The sequence below is a fragment of the Galeopterus variegatus genome, unplaced genomic scaffold (assembly GCF_000696425.1).
Source record: "Galeopterus variegatus unplaced genomic scaffold, G_variegatus-3.0.2 Scaffold145, whole genome shotgun sequence".
NCBI classification, from domain to species: Eukaryota; Metazoa; Chordata; class Mammalia; order Dermoptera; family Cynocephalidae; genus Galeopterus; species Galeopterus variegatus.
Window position 1 is genome coordinate 825,319 of NW_007726256.1, and position 26,489 is coordinate 851,807.

Here is a 26,489-nt window from a genome sequence, read left to right on the forward strand (position 1 = left end):
GCTCACCTCTCCTTTCTACTTCCAACCATTCCCTCTTGATGTACTCATTCATTTTCTCTTCTTTTTCTACCCATCTCTTCTTTCTCTTTTCTCTAAAGGAAATGGGGCTTTGCAAGAGTGGGTTGTCTGGATGACCTTCTCCTGCTGAAAACCACTCATCCCTGCATTGGGCTGGGCTCCCCACCACCCTGGTACCTGTAAAGGCATCCACAGTGGACTCCAGGCTCTGCTGCCGACCCCTCTCAGCGGTGATGGAAATGATGTACTCTGCCCCAGGCTCGAGATCTGTCAGAGTGTATGAGGTCCTGTCCCTGGGCACAGTGACTTCTGAGGCGATCCCAGAGGATGGGGTGAAAGTAATTCGGTAGTGGTCAATGGGGCCAGTGGCTTTGGTCCAGATGAGGGAGATGGAGGTTTCCGAGGAGGCTGTCACCATGAGGTCTCGGGGACTGTCAAGTTCTGTGGATCAACATAAACAGTTTTTTACAGGTTCCTCAGGAGGGCCAGTGTTTCTGAGCTATCAGCAGGCCTGCTGACCATGAGCATTAGCCTGTCGTGGCTGACCCTGATCCAGGGGCTTGGCAAGCAGACGGACAATCTGCAGAAAGGCGTTATGAGCTCTGATACTCCTGGAGGACATCCACCTCTGGGACAGAGGTGGCTGCTGATTTTCAAGCTCTCCGTATTCATTTTCTCCTAGGCTCTCTCAGTAGGCCAACCAGGGCAAAACAGGAGCCACCGTTAGGTAGGGGTATGCCTTTCCTGGCAACAGCACTGCCCCGCATCCCTCCCTCCCCCATCCCTGAGGTTGTTTTGACTTGGCCTAACCGTGGGTGTGCAGGCAAACAGATCTGAGGACTTCTGAAGACCCTTGTCCATGTGGCTCTCTAGAGAGGTTGTCTATGCTAGATTGAACCTTGGGACTGGAATTGGTCCAATATCCCCAGCCCAACCTAGGCTGTTTGTTATCTAAGATACTGGAGTGACTTTGAAATTTACACAGGGTTTGGAAGCAAAACTGTTGGATCCAGGGCAGCAAGTGTCTCAAATGGACTTTTATACTGCCCTTGGATTTAATGAGTCGTTCCAAAGTCTAGAACTCTACGCCAGTGGCCTTTTTGAGGGCTTCTGTGGTACAGGGTGAGGGACACCCCATTCTGCCTGCTGTAGGATGGTCTGGATAGAAACATGGCGTGTTATGGCACCAACCTATTTGGGATTTTCCACCTCTGCTTTGCACAGATCTGGGCAGTCCTTCAGACCATGGGAGACCAAGCACAGATCTATGGGGACGAAGATGGGACTCCGTCCTGCTTGTCACATGTCAGAGGTTAGTTACAGGGTGGAGGTTGTTGCTAGGCTGATAGTTGTCACCAGAGTCTTGTGCACTGGGGGGCATTGCCTTCTGACTACTCCTTGCCAGGACAGTCCTCCATGGCTCTTCAGGCTTACAGGCTAACCTGGTCTTCTTCCTCACCAAGCCTCTTACTCACCAGTCCTGGCATTCATGGTGGCTGGCACGCTTTGCTGTGAGTTCATGACGGCAGATATTCCAATTCCATACTCGGTGCCAGGTACCAGATCTATCAGTAGATGCAAAACCAGGCATTAGTGTGTGTGTGTGTTGGGGGTGTGGAAGGCTGGAAGGAGGGAAGAGAGTGGGCTTAGACTCTTGTTCAGATCTCATGTTTGGTCTTCCCAGAACCCCCTCCTAATTTTACCTGTTAGGAAATCCCAATTACACTACTGAGGAAATCCATACCACGTCAATAGGAAGACCCGGCCGGTGCAGACCTTCCCTCTTGCTGCCTGATGCCCTGGGAAGGCAGTGAGGCTGCCCTTGTCAGTGACCTTTAGAGGTGCTCAGCTGTGGAGGGTGTCCCTGTGTGCTTAGAGTCTCAGGTTGGCTAGAACCACTGAAGGGGTTTCTTGTTAAATTGTGAATTGGGGGAGTGTGTAACCAAGAGGGACAGTGTAGACATGGGCCTTTAAAGCATTTCTTGAACGCTGTGTATGAGGACCAAATTACACCTTTTATAGATAGGAGCTGAGGCCATATGGGGACTCCTGGGTCCCTTCTAGAGAGCAACCATAGATGAACTTTTTCTCTGAGCACAGGGCTGTCAAGCCTTTAATGTGGTGGCATACAGAAGCCCTGTTGCTGTGGGTTCCCCAGCGAGGTAATTCAGGCCTCAGTGTAGTTAAAGCCATGGATCCAATTTTAGGATGACTTCTGGGGGACTCTGGGAGGATGGAAGAAATGCAAAAACTGTCCAACTAAAGGGTGTAAACCTCTCTGGGGAAATCCTTTTGGGGTTCAATATGAAGGATCATGAGAGGCTCCCAGAATATCCGAAATTCTCTAGAGTTTCTGCTTACCCTATTCCACATTCATTTATGAACTAACTGGTTTGACTGGTGTCTTAGTTTTCTATTGCTGCTGTGACAACTTACCACAACTTAGTGGCTTACAACAACAGGAATTTATTTTCTTACAATTCAGGAGGTCTGAGGTCTAAAATGGGTCAGCGAGGTTGCATTCCTTCTGGAAGCTCTGGGGGAGAATCCGTTTCTTTGCCTTTTCTGGCTTCTAGAGGCTGCCTGCGTTCCTTGGCTTACAGTCCCTTAATCCATCCCCAAAGCTAGCAACTTAGCATGATCAAATCTATTTCTCTCTGACCTCTGCTTCCATTGTCACATCCACGCTGACTCTGACCACCCTGCTTTCCTCTTATAAGGACCTCGTGATCACATTGGGCCCACCTGGATAGCACAGGATCATCTCCCCACCTCAAGATCTTTCATTTAATCACATCTGCAAAGTCCCCTTTGCCATGTAAGGTACCATATTCACAGGTGCTAGGGATTAGAATGTGGACATCTTTGGGGCCATTATTCTATTTTCTATAACTGGCATCAAACCCAGCCTCATTTATTGGGACTGAGATTGTAGAAAAATGCAACAAAATCAAATTATCATGCCTGGGGCCCTCTGATGGTCAGTCTGAGTCCTTCTATAGGCTCTTTGTGGGACCTTGTGTGGCTCCCCAGAACCATGGCTGATTACAGTGCTATTCTGTAATTAAGTAACTTTTGCGCTTTTCAGAATTGAATGTGTTTTGGAGCCTCACCACAACCTTGTGAGGAAAGTGGGATGGCAGTGTTTCTCCATCTGTATTAGTTTCCTGCGGCTGCCGTTACAAATTATCACAAGCCAGGTGGCTTAAAGCAACAGAAACTTATTCTCCCACAGTTCTGATGTCTAGAAGACTGAACCCAAGGTGTCAGCATGGCCATGCTCCTCTGATGGCTTGGGGGGATCCTCCCATGCCTCTTCCTAGCTCCGGTGGTCACCGGCAACCCTTTGGCCTTCCTTGGCTTGTAGCTGCTTCACTCTCATCTCTGCCTCTGTTGTTCATGACCTTCTCCCTGTGTGTCTGTGTCTTGCTCGCTTCTTATAAGGACACCAGTCACACCGGATTTAGGGCCCACCCTAATCTGGTATGACCTCATCTTAACTTGACTGCATCCATAAAGACCTTATTTCCAAATAAGGTCACACTCACAGATTCTGGGTGAACATGAACTTTTGGGAGACCACTATTCAATGCAGTACACTATCTTTTTATAAAGAGAAACTGAGGCATAGAGTAGGTCTGTGACCAGCTAGAAATGACCCACAGGCTTCAGGTCTCAGGGTTCAGGGCTTTCAGGAGGACTGGTATGCCCCATCCCTCCCCTTGCACCTTACCACCTCCCCAGAGAAGCTGTGACTTTCCTGGGATCCCTAATTTTGTGCAACCTTTCCATAACAAATGGTTTGGTTTAGCCAAGCAGAATGTTGCGTGGTAGTCAGAGGGTTCCATGCACCCCCTGGCCTGAGTGTGGCTTCAGTATGGCCATGCAATAAATAACCCTATGCTTGAGAATGGCAGAGCCTACAGGGTTTTACTTGCCGGGCTCCCTCAATGGAATGCAGCCCTGAAGCCCTGCCCGGGCAGGCATCAGAATCAGCCCTCTTTTTTCTTTTCTTGAACCAGCTTCATCCCTTTCCCAATCCTTGATTCTTTCTTTCTCTAAAGTGACAACAGCAGTGGAAATAGACTGAAGTTGGGCAGACTTTGAAGTCTGATATTCCTATGTTTATATTCAGGCTCTGCCACCCCCTACCTGTCTAACTTTGATTACTTAACATCTGTGAGCCTCAGTTTCTCTAGAATGGAAATGATAATAGTATCTATTGCAGGATAGATAAGGATTAAATGAATCAACTTGTTTAAAGTGCAGTCCCTGGCTCATGGTGACATTATTACCTTACACAGAGAACTATTCCAGAATTTTGAGTCCTTTTTTTGTAGGTGGTCTTATCAGTTGCAAGAGGTGCCCCAAGGTGATACAGGTTGGTCCTAGGTATACTTATGGTTGTTGGATTGCTGAGGCTTAGCCTGCTGGCTCTGATGGAAACCAATAACTTGGGGAGTTCAGGTGCTAGTGAGGAGCTCGTCCCTGGCTGTGCAGATACCTGTCTCTAGATTAAGTGGGTGATTGCAACGCCCCAGATCTGTTCAAAAAACACATTTATCTGCATCAATATGTTCGGTGAGTCCCAGGTACATCCTTGGTTGGAGAAATTAGAGTACCTTTGGGACATAAACTACTTTTCTCAGGCAACTGATTGAGACCTTTAATTGTCTATGATGGAGTAGAAATTCTCCATCATAGAAGAAGGGTGACAGATCGAGGGAGTAAGACAGGAATTATATGTTGCCAAACATCTAACATGTAACATTTTCATTTGAGTTTCTTATTTATGAAGCTTAAATAAAATGTTCAATAATTTATAACAGAATCATCTTTTCCCAGAAAACTGCAGAGCAGAATTTAAAGCACACTCTTCCTAGGTTTTCTGTCTAGGGGATTGGGAAGTGGGACTGGCTTACAGGTTTGTGCCTGCTGCTTTCCTTTGATTTCCAGCAGCTTTCTTCCTGAGCTACAAGTGAATTGTTGCTCTTCGCCAGCAGGTAAAATACAGTTCCATTGGCAAAGAAAATGTGTATCCGAGGCACATTCAGTACACTTATATATCAGCACTCTGAGTACTCCTAGGGATTTCTCTCTTTTTAAAGATCACATTGCTCTCTGTCAATGCGCCCTTTATCCTCCCATCCAACTCCTGCAAGTGGTAGCATATAAATGGCTCTGTTCTTTTCTTAACGATAGCTCTGAAAATTCGTCCCATAGGAAACCACCACTCTCCATCCTTACAGAACTTTCTTTGCTCAGCTTGGAGGCTGACAATTTTCTCAACTCTTACCTCACACCCATTCTCCTCTGAACCCCCGAGGCACCTAGTTTATCCACTTGACACATATTATTGAAGACCTCCCTTGTGTCGGGCATGAGGTTGTGTGTTGGGGATACCAGAGAGAGCTGAACAGACATCACCCTTGCCCTTTGGGGGATAAAAAGGAATCTGTACTGAAAAAGTAAGTTAATGATTTATTGAATGCCCATAATACGTCAAGCACTGAGCTACACGCACTAGGTAATTTAGAAGGATAACGAAGAAGAAACGGAGAGAAGAAAGGAAGGGGGAAAATGAAGGAGAAGTTTTGAATGTCTGTTGATAAAGAGTTGTATAGTTATAACTAAGCTTCTTAGAGATCCGTGTATGTTTTCCTATTTAATTCCCTGGCAGCTCTGCTGAAAGGGTATTGCTGATGAGCAAACAGATGCTCAGAGAAGTCCACACCTTGACCCAGGTTATAAAATGAATATGTGGGCACTTCAAATAGTTTGCAGGAAAACGGAATTAAAAGATAATATGAATCTTTTCTTGAAATTGTACACAATAAAACTAGGTATGGAGCCCAAATTCCTTATTCTTTCTGATACCTCATAGCTTGGTTCCTTTCCCTAAAACCCCTGACGGGCTGGTAGGGGGGAAGGGAGTAAGCAAATTGGAATTTGAGAGTGATTTGGTTCTACATCGTGGGCTGCTAAGAGCCATTCCAAAGGGGTCTGAGATCAGCATGGGCTGGAATAGCCAGGCAAGGCTTTCTAGAGAAGGGACTGGAGGTGACCCTTGAAAGCTAGCTATATTAGGAAAGAAAGAGGGAAGGAAATATGCACTTCTCTGGGGGTCAGAATGGGGCATGGCAAGCAGTAACAGATTAATTAGGGCTAGAGAAGAATGGGGGCTAGCACCTTCCCACCTGCAGGGCAAGGACCATGGTGATAAAGTCAGAATGACCCCCCTCACCCCCCTGCCTCCATTCGGGAAACCTCTTCTTCAGCTTGCTGCTGCTAGCTGGGAAAGTGGTGGGAAGAAGGAGGCCCAAGAAACCAAGACTGCTGTCTTTTGCCAGCAAAAACGTGGATGAGACACTTGGGGTCCACAGGCTTGCTTGGGTTCAGGTGGACATGTGGAAATATGGACCCTTTGGGCTCATCTTTCAAGTGTCTTGGCACTCAAGTCTACCAGACTGGGGTTAGGGACTTGATTGGCCCTAGTGCACTGAACACCTGCCTTCACAGAGAGGGACCCACTGAGGGCCCTGCCCCCAAGGAGCTTGCAGTCAGTCTCTTAGTTTTTATATCAATATATTATTATATTATTATTGTTAGTTTTCATATTAGTCTCCTCACTTTGGGCCAAAGGATTTGAATTTTTTTTTTTTTTTTCAGTATATGGCATAGTGAAAAAATATATGCAGCACAGAAGCAGCATAGTGGTGGTGGAGCGTGTTGAGGAGACTTCCAAGAGAGGATATCTGGGCTGGGTTTTGAAAGGTCTGTGGAGAAGGCATTCCAGGCAGAGGGAGTAGCAGATTTAAAGGCAGGCTTGGCAACATTATTTATGAAAACCAGGGACCTAATGTAGGTCCCCTCATGTGAAAATTTTCCAACGGTGGAATTTGGAGAGCAGAGGTTCCATAGATGGGGAGATATCTGGGGACACAGGATCTTCTGAGAGCCTCTGAAATCACACCAGATAGGCAATAATCTACTTTTCAGTTAAATGGAAATCTAAGCTCCCAGGCTCCCCACCCTTACCTTTTTGGATAATGGAGGTGCTTCTTCAGGGTTCCCTGAGTGAGTCAACCTTTCAAGGACATCTCCTGCTTTTTTTGGGTGTGCGTGATGTTCAAGTATCAAGAGAAGCAGTCAATTCCATCCTGATTTTAAGGAAAGGACTGGCCCAACAAACCCATATTTAAAAAGAAAAATAATATACTAGGGAATGTTCTCAGATGGAACTTTCTTGTTGCCAGTGACATTAATGAAAAACAGGCTCATCACCCACCCCCTGTGCTACGGGAACATCCCGTTTCTGGGTATTTACTGTAAACAAGCACTCCCTGCTGAAGAAGCTGAAGCAGAAGCTGAAGCATTCCCACCTGGCTTTCTCCTAGTTCCCTTTTCTCCAGACTTTTAGCACAAATAAGGGACAGACGCCCTTATGTCCAGACTCTGAGGAGGAGGCATGTAGAAGCCTCTGCCAGCTCTCTCCTCTTCCACTTGGGTCTCTGTAGTCCACCCTCCACCTTCCTGCCCCCCAGAAGGTGGCACCTTGTTTAGATGGTGTCTTATCAGAGTGACCACTTGGGGGCACTGTGACTTCACCCGAAGGAGGCTGAGCACCGTCTGGCCCTGGCCCCCAGGCCCAGCGCCCAGACCCCTCATCCTCAGAAGAGCCGGGTCTGGCGCTCAGTTTGGGGTTTGTGCGCTGGTGCGTCAGGGGAGTGCAGACAGGGTGATGTGGACATGGACCGCCTTGGTCAGCACAGATTTGCCAGCTGGACTCCTTGTGGAGTCTCGGGTTTCTTCACGGAAAGTCTTCCTGTGGACAAGCACATTGCCTGCCTGGGCACCTTGAGGAGCCCACCTTCTTGCCACTAGATCCCCATCTGGGCCCTGAGGAAAAAATGTGGGGTTTGGTGTGTGGCCCCCATTCTGTGACCCCAGCACCCACAGGCCTTGAAGGTGGCAGCTCGCAGAGCTTGATTGGGACACGCGTGCAGACATGAGCCTGGCAAGTGTGAGTGAGTGTGTGCGTGCGTATGTATGTATGTGAGTGTGTGTGCACGGCTGGCTAGGAGTCTGGGTTTTCTTGTAGTCCTCCCTTGCCTCATGTCTGCAGGAGTCTTCAAGCCCCCAGGCTTCCTAGGCCCTGCTGGTAACTTTTCTGATTAGCAGCTTGCTGACTGGAGGTGCAGGGGGAGGCGGCTGGTTGGGAGCTGCCACCATGAGGCACACAAGGGCACCCTGCAGTGAGTGAGGGAGGCACTGGGGTAGAGCCCAGTGCCCACATGGCCATAAGAGACAGCTCCTTTTGCCTGTGTCCTGGTCTCATGGACCCTCAAATGTGGGCTCTGTTGATGAGGGAGGACCAGGTGGGAAAGTGTAGATGACTGAGGTGAGCCCCTCTCCCCTCCTGGGAAAACACGGCAGCCAGGCGCCCTTCTGATGACAGACTGGAGGAGTCACCTCAGACACAAAGGCCAGGGTAGTGTTTACAATTTTCATTAGTCCCAGGCAGGGAGGCTGGTATTTTGACTAAATTCCTTTTAGGCACTGAGAGTCTCCTTGCTTCCCTCTCTCTATCTCCCTCCCTCTCCCTATTAGGGGTTTTCTATATGGTTTACTGGGTTTTGTTACTACCCAGAAAGCCGAGCAGTGCTGCCAGTCCTTGTTACATGGTGTCAAGTTCTAATCTGGGGGCACCTTGATGAATCTGTAAGGTGTGTGACACTTGGTGGCCCCTTTGGGACTACAGGAATGGTACAGGGGCCAAGCAGACATCATCCGGCCTAAGAGGCTGAGCCTAAAAAAAAGACTCATCACTAAGGACACAGAAGCCACTAGCAAGGAGAAAGAAAAAAAATCATGGCAGACACAGAATCTATTGTTCAGAAACAAATTCGTACTCCAGAGGGAATTCTCTGGGCATTGCTTACAGAGAATAATGGGGAAAGAGTGTTTAGTACTTTGTGCCCATCCTGAGCTCTGTTGCAAAGGGCAAGGCTTGTGAAGGAGGAGGTTGGGGGGGGGGGTGCTTGCAGTGAGCCCTCTGAGTGACTCAGAGACCTGAGAGTCAGAAAGAACCTGGGTTCCACAGCAAAGAGGAAAAATGTGGCCTCTGAGACAAGGGCTTCTGCGGGGAATAGCAAATGCAGGTGTCATCCAACTTTGAGGGTCAAGAGTCAGTTATGAAAATAGAGGGTGCCTGAACTGTGCCAGGGAAAGGCCAGGCTGCCATGGATCCAGGTCTGAGCTTTGTGGGAAACAGATCAAACAAATACTGGGTGTTCCCTGTGTGCCAGGCTCCATCCTAAGTGCTTATGTGCAGAGATATGATTTCATTTAATCCTCACGACAGCTCTAGGACATACACAGGATGTCCTTCAGACAAGGAAATTTGCCCAAGGATGCACACCTACCAGGGTGCTGTCAAACCTGAGTGGGGTGACTTCAAAAGTTCTCGCCCACTAATGTGCACATGAATTATGTGGGGGGTTTCTAAATGCAGGCTCTGATTTGTAGATCTGTGGGGACAAGGCTCTAACATCTCTCAGGGCAATGCCCATGCAGTGGATGCCATGTCACACTCTGAGAAGCAAGGGTCTACACCACTGTGCCACCTCATTAAAGGAAGTCATCCTAAACCATCGGTGAGCTCACAGACCTCCTCATTTTGACACTATGAGGTAAGTGGTATCATTCCCCCTTTACAGATGAAGAAACAGAGGGCTTAGAGGGGTTAAGTCAGTTGCCCAAACCCACAGAAAGTGACCAACCTGGAGACAGAGTCTGGACTTTTAACATGTGGCACAGAGCAAAGCATTCAAACAAGACTGGGGCCGAACACAGGCACAGAGGCTGAAGAACTCTTCCTTCTTAGGGCTCAGGTTGGGGAATGAGGGAGAAAGGACACCTGCTTAGAGCTGGGATCAAGCTTCTCCCTTTCCCCGTTCTATTCTTCATGGCCCTTACCTCTCTTCCCCCAGATACTGCTGCAGGAGAGTGAGCAATGCTCGTAACTCGTGTCTCAGCCAGTACAGACGTATGCGATTTCCTCACATGCCTATAAATCCCTTCTTAAATCACGTAAAGCTATTTTCTTTTATAAATCTCCCCAGCAGTAGCTCCCTGGGATAATTATGTGATGTGATGTGATGTGTGTGTGTGTGTGTGTGTGTGTGTGTATGATTTCACGAGCCCCACTGTAACACAAAAAATCAACCTAAGTGCACTACTCAGTAATAATTTTCCCAGCCCTTGTAGGTCTGCAGCATTTAAATTTGGACTGTCCCGTTTATTTTACTTCTTTGAGAGAAGCAGCCATGGAAGGGAAGCCTTCCAGCTGGGACTTGGAAGAACTGGCTTTGAATCACAGCTGTGCCCCTCGCTAGCTTTGTGAACCTGGGCAAGTTTCCAAACTCCCCGAGCCTTAGTTTCCTCATCTGTAGAATGGGGATGCTGACAATACCTATCTCACATGGTTGTTGTGAAGATTAAATAAGCTATAACTATGTGAAGGTGCCTGGAATAAGATAGATGATCAATGAATGTAGAATCTCCTTTTTTCCTGGCAGTGAGAGAATAACTAGGACATGACTGGGTTCTCTATATCTCTCATGATTTTATGGTGTATCCTCCAACCAAACAACTAGCCATCAGTTTTGTAAAACTGCTAATTGCAAATCAGCTTGCAGCTGTAGGCGTGGATGGGCTGTGTTTAGAATCTGTTCCCTCCTGTATCATTTCAGTTTTTTGTTTAGCTTTAATTTTTGTGACTGTCTTCAGATCTCTGCCAGGCCCTTACGCCAGCTGGTCTGTCCTCTCTATGTCTAATTCACCCTCGCTGACCTGCTTTCTCAGCATATCTTTCCATCTCCTTGCAGTGTTTTCAGGAGTGTGTTTGTCTGGAAAAGCCATTTGTTATATTTACTTTAACTGGCCTCATTTGGCAAGGCGGTCCGGGATTTCAGCTTGGGAGAAAAACAGCTTTGATTATACTGCCTTTGTTTACTGTACGCACTCTTCGCTGTGCATCCCTTGTCTACTAAGACAGCAAATACTTTTGCAGAAAGCCAAGACACATGTTAAACAGAATCTCTGTCTTGAGCACACTGGCAGCCCCTGGTCCACAACTACCTCACACAGCATCTCTTTCATCTGAAAACCATGCCCCGTGCTATGGTTCAAACGTGTCCCCCAAAAGTTCATGTGGCGGAAAGTCGATCTCCATTGTAACAGTGTTAAGAGGGCACAAAATCCTATTATAGCATTTGAGAGGTGGGGCCTTTGAGAGGTGGTTACATTGTGAGGACTGCACCCTTGTGTATGGATTGATCCATTCATGCAGCAATGGTTGTGGTTGTGATGGCTTTAAAAAGAGAGCAAGTGAGGAGGTTAGCTCTCTTGCTCAGCCCATTCTTGCCAAGTGACACCCTGCATTGCTATGATGAAGGTCCTCACCAGATGTTTTCCCTGAACCTTGGCCTTCCAGCCTCCAAACTGTAAGAAATAAATTTCATTTCCTTATAATTATCCAGTTTCAGGTATTCTGTTACAAACAACAGAAATGGACTAACACACCGTGCATTTCCACACCCTTTGGTGAGTCCAGCAGGTAGGTTTCCTTGGATGGGTGTGCCAAAGTCCCCAGGAGGAGCACTGACAGGGTCCCATACCTCCGAGAGGACAGAGAACACTCCCCAACAGGCACCAAGTGGCTGAAGGCACTGCCTTAGTCCACCACCATCATCTCCCCCTTTGACTCCAGCAACACCCTCCTGACCAGTCTCCCTGCTTCTGGCCTTGCCCTCCTCTGTACAAATCTAGTCATTGCACTGCCTTGTTGAAAATCCTCTAGTGACTCCCCACTGCCCTCCAGAATAAACCCAAACCCTTTACAGGGTGTAAGGCATGACCAGGATCTCATCTCATCCCTGGCCTCTTGCAGCCTATGCTCCAGTCCTAGGGAACTTTTGCAGTTTCATGTATTCATTCATTCTAGGACCTTATACGTGTTAGCCACTGTGCAGGACCCTAGGGATTCAATGATGAGCAGAAACAAATATGGGAAGCTGTTTCCAGAGCTTTAGATCTAGGGTGGGAGACTGGAAATCAAATAGTTGTGCCCACATATGTAAAATGCCAATGTGAGGAGTGCTAAGAAGTAGGTGGTAACTGGCAGGGTGAGTGCAGGACAGGAAGCTCTGACCTTGGCCGGGAACAAGAGAGGCTCCCTGAGAAGTGACAAATGGCTGGGAGTTGCAAGGGAAGCCAATGTCAACTAGGTAAAGAGGGTGGTAGATGTGCCTGTTGGGGAGGGAACAGCATGTGCCAAGCCCTGCGGCAGGAGGGACTGAAAGAAGCAGACTGCAGGCCTGAAGCACAGAGAGCACCGGTGGGGCAGTGGGGCGTGGAAACCAGGCAGGGCCTGCTGGGCCACTCTAAGGGTCTGGGGTTAGCCTAAGAGCAATGGGAAGTCCCTGGAATGTATGCACAATGTGATGGCATCATCAGGAATGCACTTTGAGAAGACCACTGATGGAGTGTAGAGTGGGACAGACAGGGCAGGAGAGAATGTGGGGAGGTTATTGCAGTGGTGGAGGTAAGAGGTGATAGTAGTTTAGACCAGGAGATGGCAGTACGGTGGACACATATTTGATAGATACATAAGATTAAATCAATACAATTTGCGATGGGTTAGACATGGAGTGGGTAGGTTAGAGAGAGAGCTGTGAGAGTGTAGACTCAGTGACCTACGAGCCCCCAAGAGATAGGTCTTACTCACCTGTGAGGGTGGCCCTGGTGGTTGGACCGATGCTCTTGGGGACCAGCACCTCATGGTATTGCTCACCAGCCAGGGTGCTATACACAACCTTGTACTCCTGAACCTCAGCCTCGCTGTTATCCCACTCGAGGTCAAGGCTGCTTGCCGTGCGGGAGCCAACCCGCAAGTTCTTGGGGGCATCAATCTCTAGAAATAGACAGACAACACCAACATCACATTTGTGGTGTGTCTTAGACCTTAAAAAGTTTTCAGGTGAGAGCGCCCACCCCTGTCCCCCTGCCTCACATGCAAGGCTGCCCTTGGGTTTTTGGTCTAGCGTGACAAATTCCTTGGGCAGATTAGAGAGTTTTACTTGGAAGTCAGATATCATTGCACTTTATGCTTCTCCCATTTCTGTTCAAGAATTCCAGTAGTGTTCTAGAAACTTTAAAATGAACCAGTTAATATCACAAGCTTAAAAATAAAGCATGGGAAACCCTGGTAGAAGAAAATCAGAGATGGCTCCTAAGTGATTAAGGTGGAAGAGAGTGACATCCAATTTGACCACTAAGCAAAAAGAAGATGGCTCATATCAAGATTTTGAAGCATAAACTGTCTTCCCCTGGGCTGACTTGCACAGACACTGCCGGAAGTTTTGTGGGCTGGAAAATTAAGACATGTTTAAAGGATGTGAGGCAGTGAAATGAGTGTGGGCTTTGGAGTCAGGCCTCGGTTTCATTCCCAGCTCTGACCCAGTGATGGGACCATGGACAAGTCTTTGAATATCACGGAGCCTTGATGGCCACCTCTGTAAAGGGGGCAGATAATTCTGACATTTCAGGTGCTTGTACATATAGATCTGCAACATAACCAGCGCCATCTTAGATAAGCACCAGCACAAAATAGCAGCCAGCTTCGTCTTCCACTCCAGCACCCAGACCCTCCCCCTTTCCCTTTAGGAGAAGCCTCCTGACTTAGAAACAACTTTCCCACTTCTGCATTGGTGCAGTTCTCCACCCAGTTACATCAACCTAATGGTCCCTCCCCCATACATTTCATGCCCAAAAGCTAATATAAACTCTTGCAAACCCATTGCTGGGGCTGTCCCCCATTTTCAGGGCAGCCCCGGGCTGTCCTCCATTTTGAGTACAGCCTGGCAGATTTCTTTCTTTAATAGAGCTTGAACGGTACCCAGCATCTCAGCTCTCCACCCAGTTACATCAACCTAATGGTCCCTACCCCATACATTTCATGCCCAAAAGCTAATATAAACTCTTGCAAACCCATTGCTGGGGCTGTCCCCCATTTTCAGGGCAGCCCCGGGCTGTCCTCCATTTTGAGTACAGCCTGGCAGATTTCTTTCTTTAATAGAGCTTGAACGGTACCCAGCATCTCAGCTCACTTTCCTTCAGTACAGATAGACTATGCAAATGAACTGTGTGGCCCGGTGCCTGGTGCAAACACAGGTGCCCAAGATGGCTCACTGCCTGTTGCCACCGAAGCTCTTCCTGAGGTTCACCAGCATGGCACTCCCAACACTTGCTCTCTGGGAATCCAAGGATTCTGAAGCCATGAAAGAAGCATTGCACTGGGTTCTCTCCCACAGTCCTGGGGGGCTGCTTCTCTCTCCAGGACTGGCCATCTCCTCAGGCTTATCAGGGCAGAAACAACTTGCAGTGTAATAAGGTACTGCCCTGAAAAACTTCCACTTAAAAAGTTCCAGATAGTTCTTGTCTTTGAGGCTTGAATTTCACTTTGGAGTGAACCATTTGTTCTGAGAAAACCTCCGTGGACTGTTTTAATTTGCAAATAAATGCGAGGCAAGTATCCACCGTTGTTCTTGTGGAAGACTGGAATGCTGTGAATCAATCTGAATGCAGAGGCTTGGGAGTGAGAAGTGTTCTGTTTAGTGATGCAAATTGGGTGAATCTTTTAGCAGATTTATGTCCCTGCAGCTTATTTTTCTGAGAAAAGTCTTCTCACTCAATGTATTTTAGCAAACCAGATAAGGTGTGTGCTCTCTCTCCAGCAGTTGGATGGACAGAAGAGCTTGGATAGACACACGTGTGGAGGGACGGCTGGGACCACCCGCCCCTGAATCGCATGCGTGGGGAGCAGATGGTCATAGGGACCAGACTGGGCTTGGGATGCATGGCCTGAACTGAACTGGAGCAGAAAAATGTTAGAGTTAGGGTTAAGGTTGAGACCTGTACCTAGTGTTCTTCATCAATAAAAAACTCACACCTCGGAAATGTTAGACTATGGTTTTTGTTTTTTGGTCATAGGGCCTGTGCCCTGCGGATAGGGGCCTGTGTTTTCTCTAAAAGGACCAGACATTTCCAATGTCAAGGACCATAAAAGAGGTAAGTCTTAGAACGAGGGCTTGGATGGTAGATCTTAGAAGTGAGGTTGTTGAGGGGTTAGAAATCTTAGATTCTCATTTGATTTTAGAATAGCGTTTTTAGGTAAATGCATGCATGGGGCAAAAGTCCTGGACAGGGGGCCACAGCCCACAGATAGTGTGGCCAAAGCCCATCTAATCAACTCTTAATCACTGTTTGTATGTTTTTTAATGTTTTTAGAGATGACAAGTGGTTGTCTTACAGATCCTGTTAGGAGATTTTAAGAATGTTTTTTAATGTTTTTAGAGATGACAAGTGGTTGTCTTACAGATCCTGTTAGGAGATTTTAAGAATTACTGAGGGGAAAGTTGTGGAAAAAATGTTTGCTAGGGGCAAGCTGTCTGTTGGGGGAAACTTTAGAGATAATTGTATTTAGATTTTATCATTAGAATGTAACTTTTGCTTAAGGAGAGGTCATACTGTAGATAATGAGCCAGTTTGACCAACTTAGCTTTTCACTAATTGTACTTTGGAATGTCACATTGTTAATTTTACTGATGTTACTAGTTTCCATTATTAAGGTATACTTAGCCATAGATAACTTTTGTAGCATTGCCCATGTCCTTATGTCCTTTTGTAATGATTGAATCAACTGAATTTTCTTGTGAAACTTCCTTGTCTTTACAATAAAAAAACAGAAGCTAACTTTGAATCGGTGCTGTTACATTCAGCTTTCTCCTTCTAACCGAGGAGTTGCTGAGGTGCAGTCCCTCTGGGCTTCTCAACACATTCATGGTGCTTTGAGTAATCCTTTTCCGAGTCTCTGTTACACAGGGAGATGTGTAACATGAGGTGACATTGTTTGCTCCCCCTTGTAGGGCCCCATAAAACCCCAAAGGAGACATTCCCTAAAACATGGCGCCTTTCCGGCTTCTCTTCCGGGTCCTAACGTTCCCGCCGGCGCCAAAGTACGGCCTATCAAAATCATCACCCGCCCTTCCGACCAATCAGCCACCGCCCCACGTACTAACCACCCTCTCCCAGAACGCAGCTCTCTATAAATGTATGCTTCACCCTCAAATAAAGCGGAACTTCTCCGGTGAACTGTCAGCTCGGGTCCTGTCGTTCTTTTACCCCTGACCTTGAAGCCTGACCTCTAGGAGGGGAAGCTGCAGGACACCCCGTGGGTGGGTGCTGAGCTGGTGTCTGCGACACATCAGCAGGACAGGCCTGAGGCAAAGACAGCTGTCTAGTGGGGTCCTGCGGAGGGACTTGGGACTGAGGACTCCGGTAATAGCCATATCTAGACTCTGAAACATAAATTGGATCAAGTGATTCCTCTCCTTAAAACTTTCCTGTTGCTCCCTGTAACAAACCCCTAATCATGGTCTGCAGGGATCTGTGTGGTCTGGCCCTGCCTCCTTCTCAGACATCATCCGGTAACACTCTTGCCTCTTTTCTTTTTTTTTTTTTTTTGTCTTTTTTTCGTGACCGGCAACGGATCGCAACCCTCAGTGTCGCGCCCGCACCGGACCGGGACCGGCAACGGGATCGCAACCCTCGGCGTTGCCCCCGCTCCTTGCTCAAGCCACGCTCCCAAGCGGCGCACTGTAGCAGTGCGCCACCGGGCCAGCCCTGCATCTCTTTATTTTTAAACTTGATGGTTTTAAACTCAAATTTATTTCTCAAAGTAATATATATACATAATTTTTTTCCTTTGTTTGTTTCTTTCTTTCTTTATTTTTTTTCCTTTAAATTTTTATTTTGTCGATATACAATGTGGTTGATTATTATAGCCCATTACCAAAACCTCCCTCCCTCCCCCCTCTCCTCCCTCCCACCCAACAATGTCCTTTCTGTTTGCTTGTTGTAACAACTTCAAAAAATTGTACTTGTTATAACTTCTTCTCCTCCACCCCCCGGTTTTTTTTTTTGTGTGTGAGGGAATTTATTTATTTATTTTTACCTGCCACCAATAAGTGAGAACATGTGGTATTTCTTTTTCTGTGGCCTCTTTTCTTTTTTTTTTTTTTTTGTCTTTTTTTCGTGACCGGCAACGGATCGCAACCCTCAGTGTCGCGCCCGCACCGGACCGGGACCGGCAACGGGATCGCAACCCTCGGCGTTGCCCCCGCTCCTTGCTCAGCCAGTGAGCGGCCGGTCTGTATGTGGGATCCGAACCCTCGGCGGGAGCGCCGTCGCGCTTCCCAAGCGGCGCACTGTAGCAGTGTGCCACCGGGCCGGCTTTTCTACTCCTGAAACACATCAAGCTTATTCCTACCGCAGGGTCTTTGCACTGGCTATCACCTTTGCCTGGAATGCTCTTCTCTAGGTCCTCACATGGCTTAGCTCACTTAGGACTTAGTTAAAATGTCACCTCTTCAGAGAGACCTTTCCAAACCCTTCATCCAATGTGGCCTTCCTTCTATATCATCCATTCCACTTCTCATCACAGTACTCATGACTGAAGTGATCACGTATGTTTCCTTTCTTCCTCATTGTCCAGTTTCCCCACTAGAATGTAATTCATGTGAAGTAGGATCTTGTCTGTTTTATTTGTTCTGTAGCCTCAGTGCCTAGAACAGTGCTTGGTACCCAGTAGGTGTTCAAAACATACATGCTAAGTGACTAAATAAATATTATCAGTTGTATGTTTTCTTTGCTACCTTAAAGCCTTTAGCAGAGTCTTGTTAAATATTGTAGCTGTGGGCTTAGAAGACGCTTGGGTGAGGTGGTGCAGGGAGAACAGCTTTGACTGAGGGCAGCTGGTCTTTCAAGGGCAGGAGCCCTTTCTGCCATCTGCAGCCAGAATCTTGCTGAGTTGGCAGGTGCCATCCATGTTGAACTTGCGAAAGAATTTCCTGGAGGATCCCAGAGTAGAATCATTGCCAAGCAGGTGGGGGCTTGAACTGCTGTGACTTGGGCCTTCCTATTTGTTTTCTAGGGCTACTGTAACAAGGTACCACAAACTGGGTATCTTAAACAATAGAAATTTATTGTCAGACATCTGAGATCAAGGTGTCAGCAGAGCTGCTTGCTTCTGAGGGCTGGGAGGGGCAATCTGTTGCACGCTGTTCTCCTGGCTTCCAGTGACCATCTGGTGACCTTTGGCATTTCTTGGCTCATAGAAGAATCACCCAGTCTCTGCCTTCATCTCCACATGGCATTCTCCTTGTCCGCATCTGTCTCTGTGTCCAAATAGTCCCTTTTTACAAGGACACGGTCATATTATCTAATTATCTAATCTTAATTTACTTATCTGCCAAAACCCTATTTCCAAATAAGGTCACATTCACAGGTACTGAGGGTTAAGACTTCCACATCTTTTCAGGGGACACAATTCAACCCATATCAGCATTAAAGAGAAGTCAAAGCAGCAACCTCCTGTTGGCCAAATGCCCTGTTGCCTGCGCTTGGTGCCTTGAGGGATATGGGCTAAGGGAAGGTCTTTGGTGGAGAGAAAACAGTCCCAGGAGCTCCCCCCACCCCCTCCATTAGAGCAACTGAAACCAGAGCTGCTGAGGGGAGGGAGGGTGTGGAGATTGGCCTCCAGGTTTCCTAGGGCTGGCTTCTCCCCAGTCACCAGCCTTGCTGTGCTTCGATCAGGGCTCTTTCCTTTTTCAGAGCAGCTCTATGACCAGGCAAATATCCCACTCACCATGCGGGAAGCAAATCTCTGTTTTAATTGCCTGTGCAATTAGTGCACTCCTATTGTGGAAGCCATCACCTGGAAAAGCTCTTTGGTTAATTTGAATTTAAGTGGAGTTCTGAAAGGACTGAGGGCCCTGCTGTGAGGGTCTGGGCACCCTCTCATCACTCAACTGCACCTGCCAACCCCGGGCCTAGACGATCTGTTTCCAGAGTTGTTTGTCTCTCTGCCCTTCCTCCTCCTCACCCTCCTGGAGCAGAGGGGAGCGGGTCTGAGGTGCAGGCTGAGGCTGCATTGAGAAGGCAGCCACCTAACTGCTGCCAATTTACCTGGCAACCGGAAACAGAGAATCACACAGCGACGAACTGAAACTCAGGGGGAGCTCCTAGGAGGTGGAATGTGAATTGTCTGGATTGGAATTTTCCTGGGCCACTGGCCAACCCTGCTTCCATCCTGTCGGCCTGGACATCAACAATTTGCTTTTCATCACACTGCTCAAGAGCTCTCTTCTCCTTCAAACTCCTTATCAGAGCAGAGCACAAAGAAACCACTTTTCAAACACAAACTATCTTGAAATTAGGAATAGAATGCAGGACTCACAGCCCACAGGAGATACCCCCACCCTAAGTGAGTGGTGTTGTGGGGGTGGGGAGGAAAGGCTGACCTTGAATAAGCCAAGAAGGGACACCGTGTGATGTCCTTCCTCATGATCTGTTCTAAACATTTTTGGTTAAGTGAAGAAGAAGGAAAGAAATAGGGGCAGAATTTAGTTTTTTTTTCAAGGAGCACACTCAGTCACTGGGGATCCCAAGATATGTTTGGTGAAAAATCCCACTGGCCACCCCCTGGGTTGAGGTGGGAAGGGGGTTGGACAGAAATCCTAAAAGGATCCCTTTCAGAATCAAACCCTGCCTTCTCCAGCTCATCAATGTCTATACTTGCTTCCTTTTAGGGGGGAAGCTTTTCCCCCTCCTGATGTTTCCTTCCGTGGGGGGAGGAGGCCTATCATAAGACTCCTGGCCTCTTTCTTTTACTGGGGAAGATGGACTTACCTAAATGGTGAGATTCACCGCAGGACCTGGGCATGGCCCTTCCGCTCTTCTCTCCCATGGGACGGGCTGCCCCCAGGGATCAGCCATTGCCTATTTCTCCATGCTGATAGTCTGGACCTGAGTAGTCTCCCACCTTCTGCCCCATGGGGAGACTTGCCCAGGTCCACAGGGGCCATTCAATTTGCAAACCCATCTGGCTGTCACCCTGAGCTACATACTCCAATCTAGAAGATACTTTGGCGTCCATCTGTCTTACTCTTTGTCTTACCTATCAGTTGATTTTAAACACAGGAAGAGCAGAGGGATGCTATTTATTGAGCCTCCTTGAAGCCTCTAGACTTACTCTATCCTGTAATTGGCTCTCATGCTGCAACCCAGGATAGGATGATTGAATTAGTGATTCTCCTAATTTACCCTGTCAGAAGATGCTTGTTCTTAGATCTTATAGATGCTATCAGTTTCTTTTGATCCCTGGGACAACATGTGAGTTGGCAGAGACATTCCTTGACATGTGATCTCCCAAAGGCAGAGAGGCTGAGACAGAGAATGTGGATTAGCTAGAGACTCAATAACTAATCTGATCACAGGTCCCTGTTGACCCAGTAAGGGTGCCAGGAAACCTGTCTTTTGGATGGGGCCTGTCCTACTTGCCCACTAACTGGACAGACTGATGGGAACTGAGGGTCAGGGAGCAAGTTATGCTGGGACCTGGCCTTTTCTGACTGTTCGGGAAGTTCTTTAAAGGTCTCAACAGCCTTGGGAAAGGGGGGTGGTCATCACAGCAAGGCAGGGGATATTTTTATGGGCTTTTTCCAGCCTCCCATCTATGGGAATCAGGCCTCATATGAGCCTTATTGTTAGCACTTCCACATGGCAAGTGAGCCACAGAATCTGTCAGAAGGTCTGCTGGGGTTGTGCAGGTGGGCTTTGGGCAATGCCATGATGCACCACCATGGTGGTGTAGTCATTGCAGATTTATAGAATTATTACAACAATTTCCAGCAAATGGCAATAAAGTATCTTGAGGAAGGGGCACCTTCTCTTGAACCCTCTCAGAATTGTCATCTGGGCTAGCAATATGGATGCTTAGATGTCTTCGAGACAAACTTGTCATTGTACAACTGAGAAATGTGAGACCCTCAGGGTGAAGGGACTTATATCAAGTCACAGATCTGGCTGGTAGCAGAGATAGGATGAGAGCCAGCTCTCCTTGCTGCAGGTGCACTGACTGCTTCCCCTCTGTGCTGTGGGGTCTGCATCAGCAGGAGCCTGGAGCCTCTCGCTTCCTCCTTGCAGTGTCTGTGATCACGCAGAGGCCCAAGCACGTCTCCTCTCACCCCACCCATACTCCTCCTGCCATGACCACAACTCCAGTGGCCTCCACCCCCCCACCCCCCTCCCCCTTACCTGTAGTAAACTGGGTGGTCGTGGAATCGCTCTCGTTGGTCCCTCGGACCGCGCTGACCGACACCTCGTAGCGGGAGCCAGGCCGCAGGGCCTGCACAGAATATTGGCTCAAGGGGGGCTGTAGCCGGAAGGTGGTCTTCCCACCTTCCCCGCCCACCAAGCCATATTTCAAGAGAATGAAATCGACTTTGGCTCGAGGTGGGGTCCACTCCACAAAAGCCACGGTGTCAGAGACATCTCGAACCAGGATCTGCGTGGGCCCGTCGATGACTGAATGAGAAGGATCAAATAGAATAAAAAGTGGGATTGAGAAATAAGCCTTCAGTGTCAGCTCTCTCCTTTCCTCCTTACGGTAGTCTGGATGGGTATTAAGATGCCATTTTACAGAAGGGGAAAATGAGGCACAGTAGGATAAAACATCTTTCCTGAGGATATGTAGTTTGGCAAGAGGGGAGCTGAGCTGACAAAGGAACTCAGTTTCCCTGAATCTTGGTCTAATTCTCCTTTTACTAGGCTGTGGTTTTCAGGTGCTGGCATTTCCCAGTCTTGGCAGGGGAAGGGCACTTACTGGCTTGGGAAAGTCATCCTTGTTTCCTTCTGGAGGTAATGGGGCAGAGAAGTGAAGACTGAGCTTGGGGTGTGTGCCTGGTGCTCAGCCTTAGCCTTATTTACAGCCCTGAGGAAAGACTAGGAAATGACCAGCCCTGTCTAAACATCCAAGACTTCCAACTTGGTTGCCTAAGACGACATCATGAGTATCCAAAAGTTGTCTCTGCTCAGCCACACTAATAGCCTAGTCAACCCAGCTGCTAAGACTGTAGCAAAACCCAAAAGACATTTGCACTTGTAAACATGAAACATTCCTTCTAGGGAAACTTGCTCCTTTGAATAAAAAGAACCCCAGCTTTGAAACAGTTTCTTGCGGGTCATTTTTTTCCACCTGTTCTTGCATATTCCTGAGCTGGAAGGGCTCTGCAGTCACACATAGGTCTTTGAGGTTCCCCAGCATGTGTCTCTCATAAGCCCTGGCTTCTGGTGCTGTGCAGCTGAGGGACACCGAGAAAAACTGGCTGGTTTCCTACAGGGCCCACCATCTGTGGTTCCAGCACCCACATCGGGTCCTGCCCAAATTGAATTAGATGATGGGAGGGAAGGGACATGAGGGAATGTAGAAGGAGAATAGAGAAAGAAAGGGCTTAGTGAGGAGAACAGAAAATGATCTCAACTCCTCATGGGACGTCTGCATGGCCAATATGCCCTTTGAGAATTACCCATCACTTGCTAAAAGACTAGGCCCGGCCACCATGTTGACATCACTATGTGACTATGCCCTCTGGCTGGAGGTGACTAGTATTAATATTGATTTTCTTCAAGGGTTTGTAATTAAAACCAGAAACTCTAGTTCTCTAATTAGTTGGGGCTTGTATGGCAGGGCTGGTGTGGTTATTCTCTACCATACTCATATAGAAATAGAAAACATCTGATATAAAGAAGGGGGGGTGGGGAGAGAGAGAGAGGCAGAAATGAGTGACCATGTGGAGCTTCTAGAAAGATACAGAGAGTAACTCAATTCCTGAAGTTCTGTTTGCTGGTTCAAGTCTTTTGTGAGGCCCGGATGCATTTCTGGCCCTGAGGTTCCTATGAGACATTCTATATCCTTCCAGTAAATTATCTCTTTTGCTTCAGCTAGTTGAAGTAAGTGTATCTTCCTTGTTACCAGAGAGTATGTCTTGACTGAGGCTTTTTTTTTTTCTAACCAGTCCACACTGAGCCACTTTCTATTCTGCATCCAGAATGAAGTGTCTCTCTCGGGACTGTCTCAGGCTGATCTCGGACCTCTCAGTTTTTCAGAGTTGGGCCTTCACAACTTTCCACCACACCCTCTTTCTGGGTCTAGCCCAGTCCCATTTAATCTTAAACAGCTTAGGGTTTTTGGTCTAGAACCAGCTAAAATGAAAATCGCCAGACCATTTTGGTGCCACCTGGTTTGGAGTTAAAATGAAGTCCAGGCTTTCATATATAAGGTAGTAATGGGATTTAACAGCACACATCCAGACGGTTTCTTTTCAGCATGCTGCACTTGGTGGTTTTCGATAACTTGGGCCTTTAAAATTTAATTTAATTTAATTATGAAATGGGGGAAAGAGTCTCCTCAGTGCTGTATGAGCATAATGCCTGAAACATGGTAGACACTCGGTTAATGAGCGCTGAGTAAATGAAACCAATGGATGATCCTCTTTATCCACGAGAAAGAAGGGGAAGCATTTGAATGAACTGGAGCTTTTTTTAAATTTATTTTTTAAATAAAAGGTGTGTAGAAACTCAAACGACAACATAAGCCACATAAGGCTTTTGTCCTTCAACTCTTTAAATCCAAAATACCCTAATCATAATGGATTGGCCATATTAGTATGTGATTATGTAGCACAGAGGGCTCTCGCTGCAGGAGGTCTTGTCATTTGCATTCACGAAATGGCCTGCCTGGAAGGAGCCAGTCCGAGTGGCTGATGAGGGCGCAGGGCTCCGCAGTAGGGGGCTGGTGTAGGTCAGACCCTCGCAGAAGGAAATAATTAAACAATTGTTTCCTGAAAACAGCAGACAGGGTTGGGAGCCAGCCATCCTTTCTGCAGCCTCTCTTGGTTTCTGCCCTTTGGCTGGCCACTTGGTAGCAACGTCCCATCCCAATCAAGGAGGTATCAGCTTGCTTTCAATTTAGCTCTAATTTCTAAACAAACACAAGTTCTACTCAAAAAGTAAATTGGAATAAATGTTTTTCCATTTCTTCATGACTGCATATAATGCCAAAATATTAACTAGGGCCTTTTTTTCTTAACTGGAAAAAATCCTGTATGGCTTTACCACACATTTCTAGATCTGAAACTTTTAATTTTAATCTTAAGGAACCCCCAAATACTGCAAATTTTGTAAGAGTGTGATTTGAATGTGAGACCAAGGCAAGGTTGGACTACCTTCTCTAAGTACTCTCAACACTTTAGGAGGAACAGACTCTTCACTATAACGTTCTCTGTCTTCTTATGAACCATCTTCTCCTGCTAGCCTTTTGTCTTCTACTAATGCTTTCTTAATATCAAATCACAGGAATGACTTGGGGACCCTGAAACAGTCCATATCAGAAGAGGAGAATCCACACACGCTGTTGTTGGGGCTCTGAACACACTACGCCAAAGTACTGATGTGCTGAGTACTTTGAATTAAAGGAGATTGGAAGGGCCTCAGGAGCAAGGTCTTCTGACCTTCCCCATCCTCCTGTCTCCTGCCCAGCTTTCTCCTCCCTAAGAGATTCACAGAAACCAAAATCACTCTTCCCAAGGTGGGCCATAGAAACTAGAACACCTCCTGCAAAGCGAGCCAGAAAACCTACAAAAGTCACTCTCTCCCTTCTCCCTTCTTTGTTAAAGATCCTCATTCCAGAGGGGTTGTGGCCCACACCTGGGAGGAAGGAATGCTACACGGAGAGAAGAAACTGAGCAGACAGGTCTAGCTGGGTTCTCCACCCTGCCCACCCAATCAGTCTATCACTCTTAGATCATACCCTTTGTCCAATCATATTTCTACCTGGCTGTCCATTCTTTATCAAACCGAAGCATAAAAATAGACAATTTTCCCTAGGTTTTTGAGTCTTTATTTCTGAAGACTCCCGTGTCACTTGAAAATTTGATTAAATAAATTTGTTATGCTTTACTTGTTAACCTATCTTTTGTTATAGGAGTGTCAGCCGTGACCCATAGCAAGGAAAGGTATCACAGCTTTCCTCCTTCTACATTATTAAATGTCAACTCTTCAGGTTCCAGCACAAAAAGTTGTGGGAAAACTACAGCCACTGGCTTTCTAGAGAGATTCCTACAGAACACTTTAGGTTTTATGGCTCTGGGTTTTCTTTCAAAATATATTTGGATGAGAACAATGGTTTTAAAGCATTTTTTTGGGGGGGGGGGGGGCTGGTAAAACTTTTTTTTTTTTTTTTTAAAGATGACCGGTAAGGGGATCTTAACCCTTGACTTGGTGTTGTCAGCATCATCTCACCAAGTGAGCAACCGGCCATTCCTATATGGGATCCGAACCCGTGGCCTTGGTGTTATCAGCACCACACTTTCCCGAGTGAGCCATGGGCCGGCCTGGTAAAACGTTTTTTTAATGAACAAAATCTTAAATTGCTATACAAAATATAAAACAGATCAAGGTGAAGCTGCCCTGGTTGGAGGCATGGAAGAGGGAGAAATTAGAGGCTTGGATCTGCACCTGATCCTAGCATGGAGACACTCCCATAGAACACTCATGCACTAATGGAACATAAACCAACACCACAATAGTTATAAATCAGTGTTTTCTAGACTGAGCATAAGCCTCATAACCTGATGTTGTTTAGTTTGGATCCAAGTAGCAAAGTATGAATCACTAATCCATGAACATGGTCTCCTTACAAAGTGTTGTGATTCCCTCTTGTGGCCAACTCGTCCTTACAACTGGCTTTCTGGGGTGGCTATTTCTGTTTATGAAAAATAAAGTCATACCAATATTCACCATTCTCAGTGTTTCTTACTGAAAGCAAAAATTGCTTAACTTCTGAGTCTCAGCTCTCCCATCAATAAAATCAGAACCAAAAATAGTACCAGATGCTATTTATAACTTTTGAGACATTCTTGGCGAGGGGCACACACACATGCATCACAATTGCTAATTTACAGCATTGAAGTTGGACATCCTTTGTTAGCTAAAATAACAATAAGGTGAAATATGACACAGATAATGGATCAGTCCTGGAAATATAATAATCTTGAATGAGATCAGCTGTGGAGATGAAATAATAATGAACTTAAGTCATCACCTTGAACAGTGACCCACTCTGTACCTGCTGACTTTGAATGACTTTTTTCCTCCTGCTCTTACTTCTAAATGTTCTCTGGATATGTGTGTGTACACACTAAGCACTAAGCACTCACTCTCATCAAGACAGGGCTAATCACTTTGTGTGTTTTATCTGATGGAATCCTCATGTCAACTTAATGAAGGAGGTATTACTGCTCATCACTGTAAAACGAATTGAGGTTTGGGAAAGTTTAGCCTTTTCCAAATCTCACAATAGATGAGAGCAAGTCAACTCTTGCTGGTTCCAAAGCTCATGACACTAGGTTGTTGACAAATGAAGCTTCTTAATGAGTAAGATCACAAGAACACTCTCCCAGATTTCTGTGCTTGCAAGGATAAGAAGTAAGGAAGATAATCAGCTAAGC

General features: G+C 46.9%; 1 protein-coding gene across 1 annotated transcript in view; it reads right to left on the reverse strand.

The window, feature by feature from the left end:
• Positions 1 to 26,489, reverse strand: part of TNR (tenascin R) — an 80,665-nt gene that overhangs the window by 38,574 nt on the left and 15,602 nt on the right. The window contains exons 6-9 of the mRNA XM_008591211.1: positions 21,238 to 21,507; positions 12,809 to 12,994; positions 1,494 to 1,583; positions 196 to 459 (exon numbers count right to left, since the gene is read on the reverse strand). Of these exons, the coding sequence (XP_008589433.1) occupies positions 196 to 459; positions 1,494 to 1,583; positions 12,809 to 12,994; positions 21,238 to 21,507 (810 nt within the window). The remainder of the gene's footprint in view (positions 1 to 195; positions 460 to 1,493; positions 1,584 to 12,808; positions 12,995 to 21,237; positions 21,508 to 26,489) is intronic.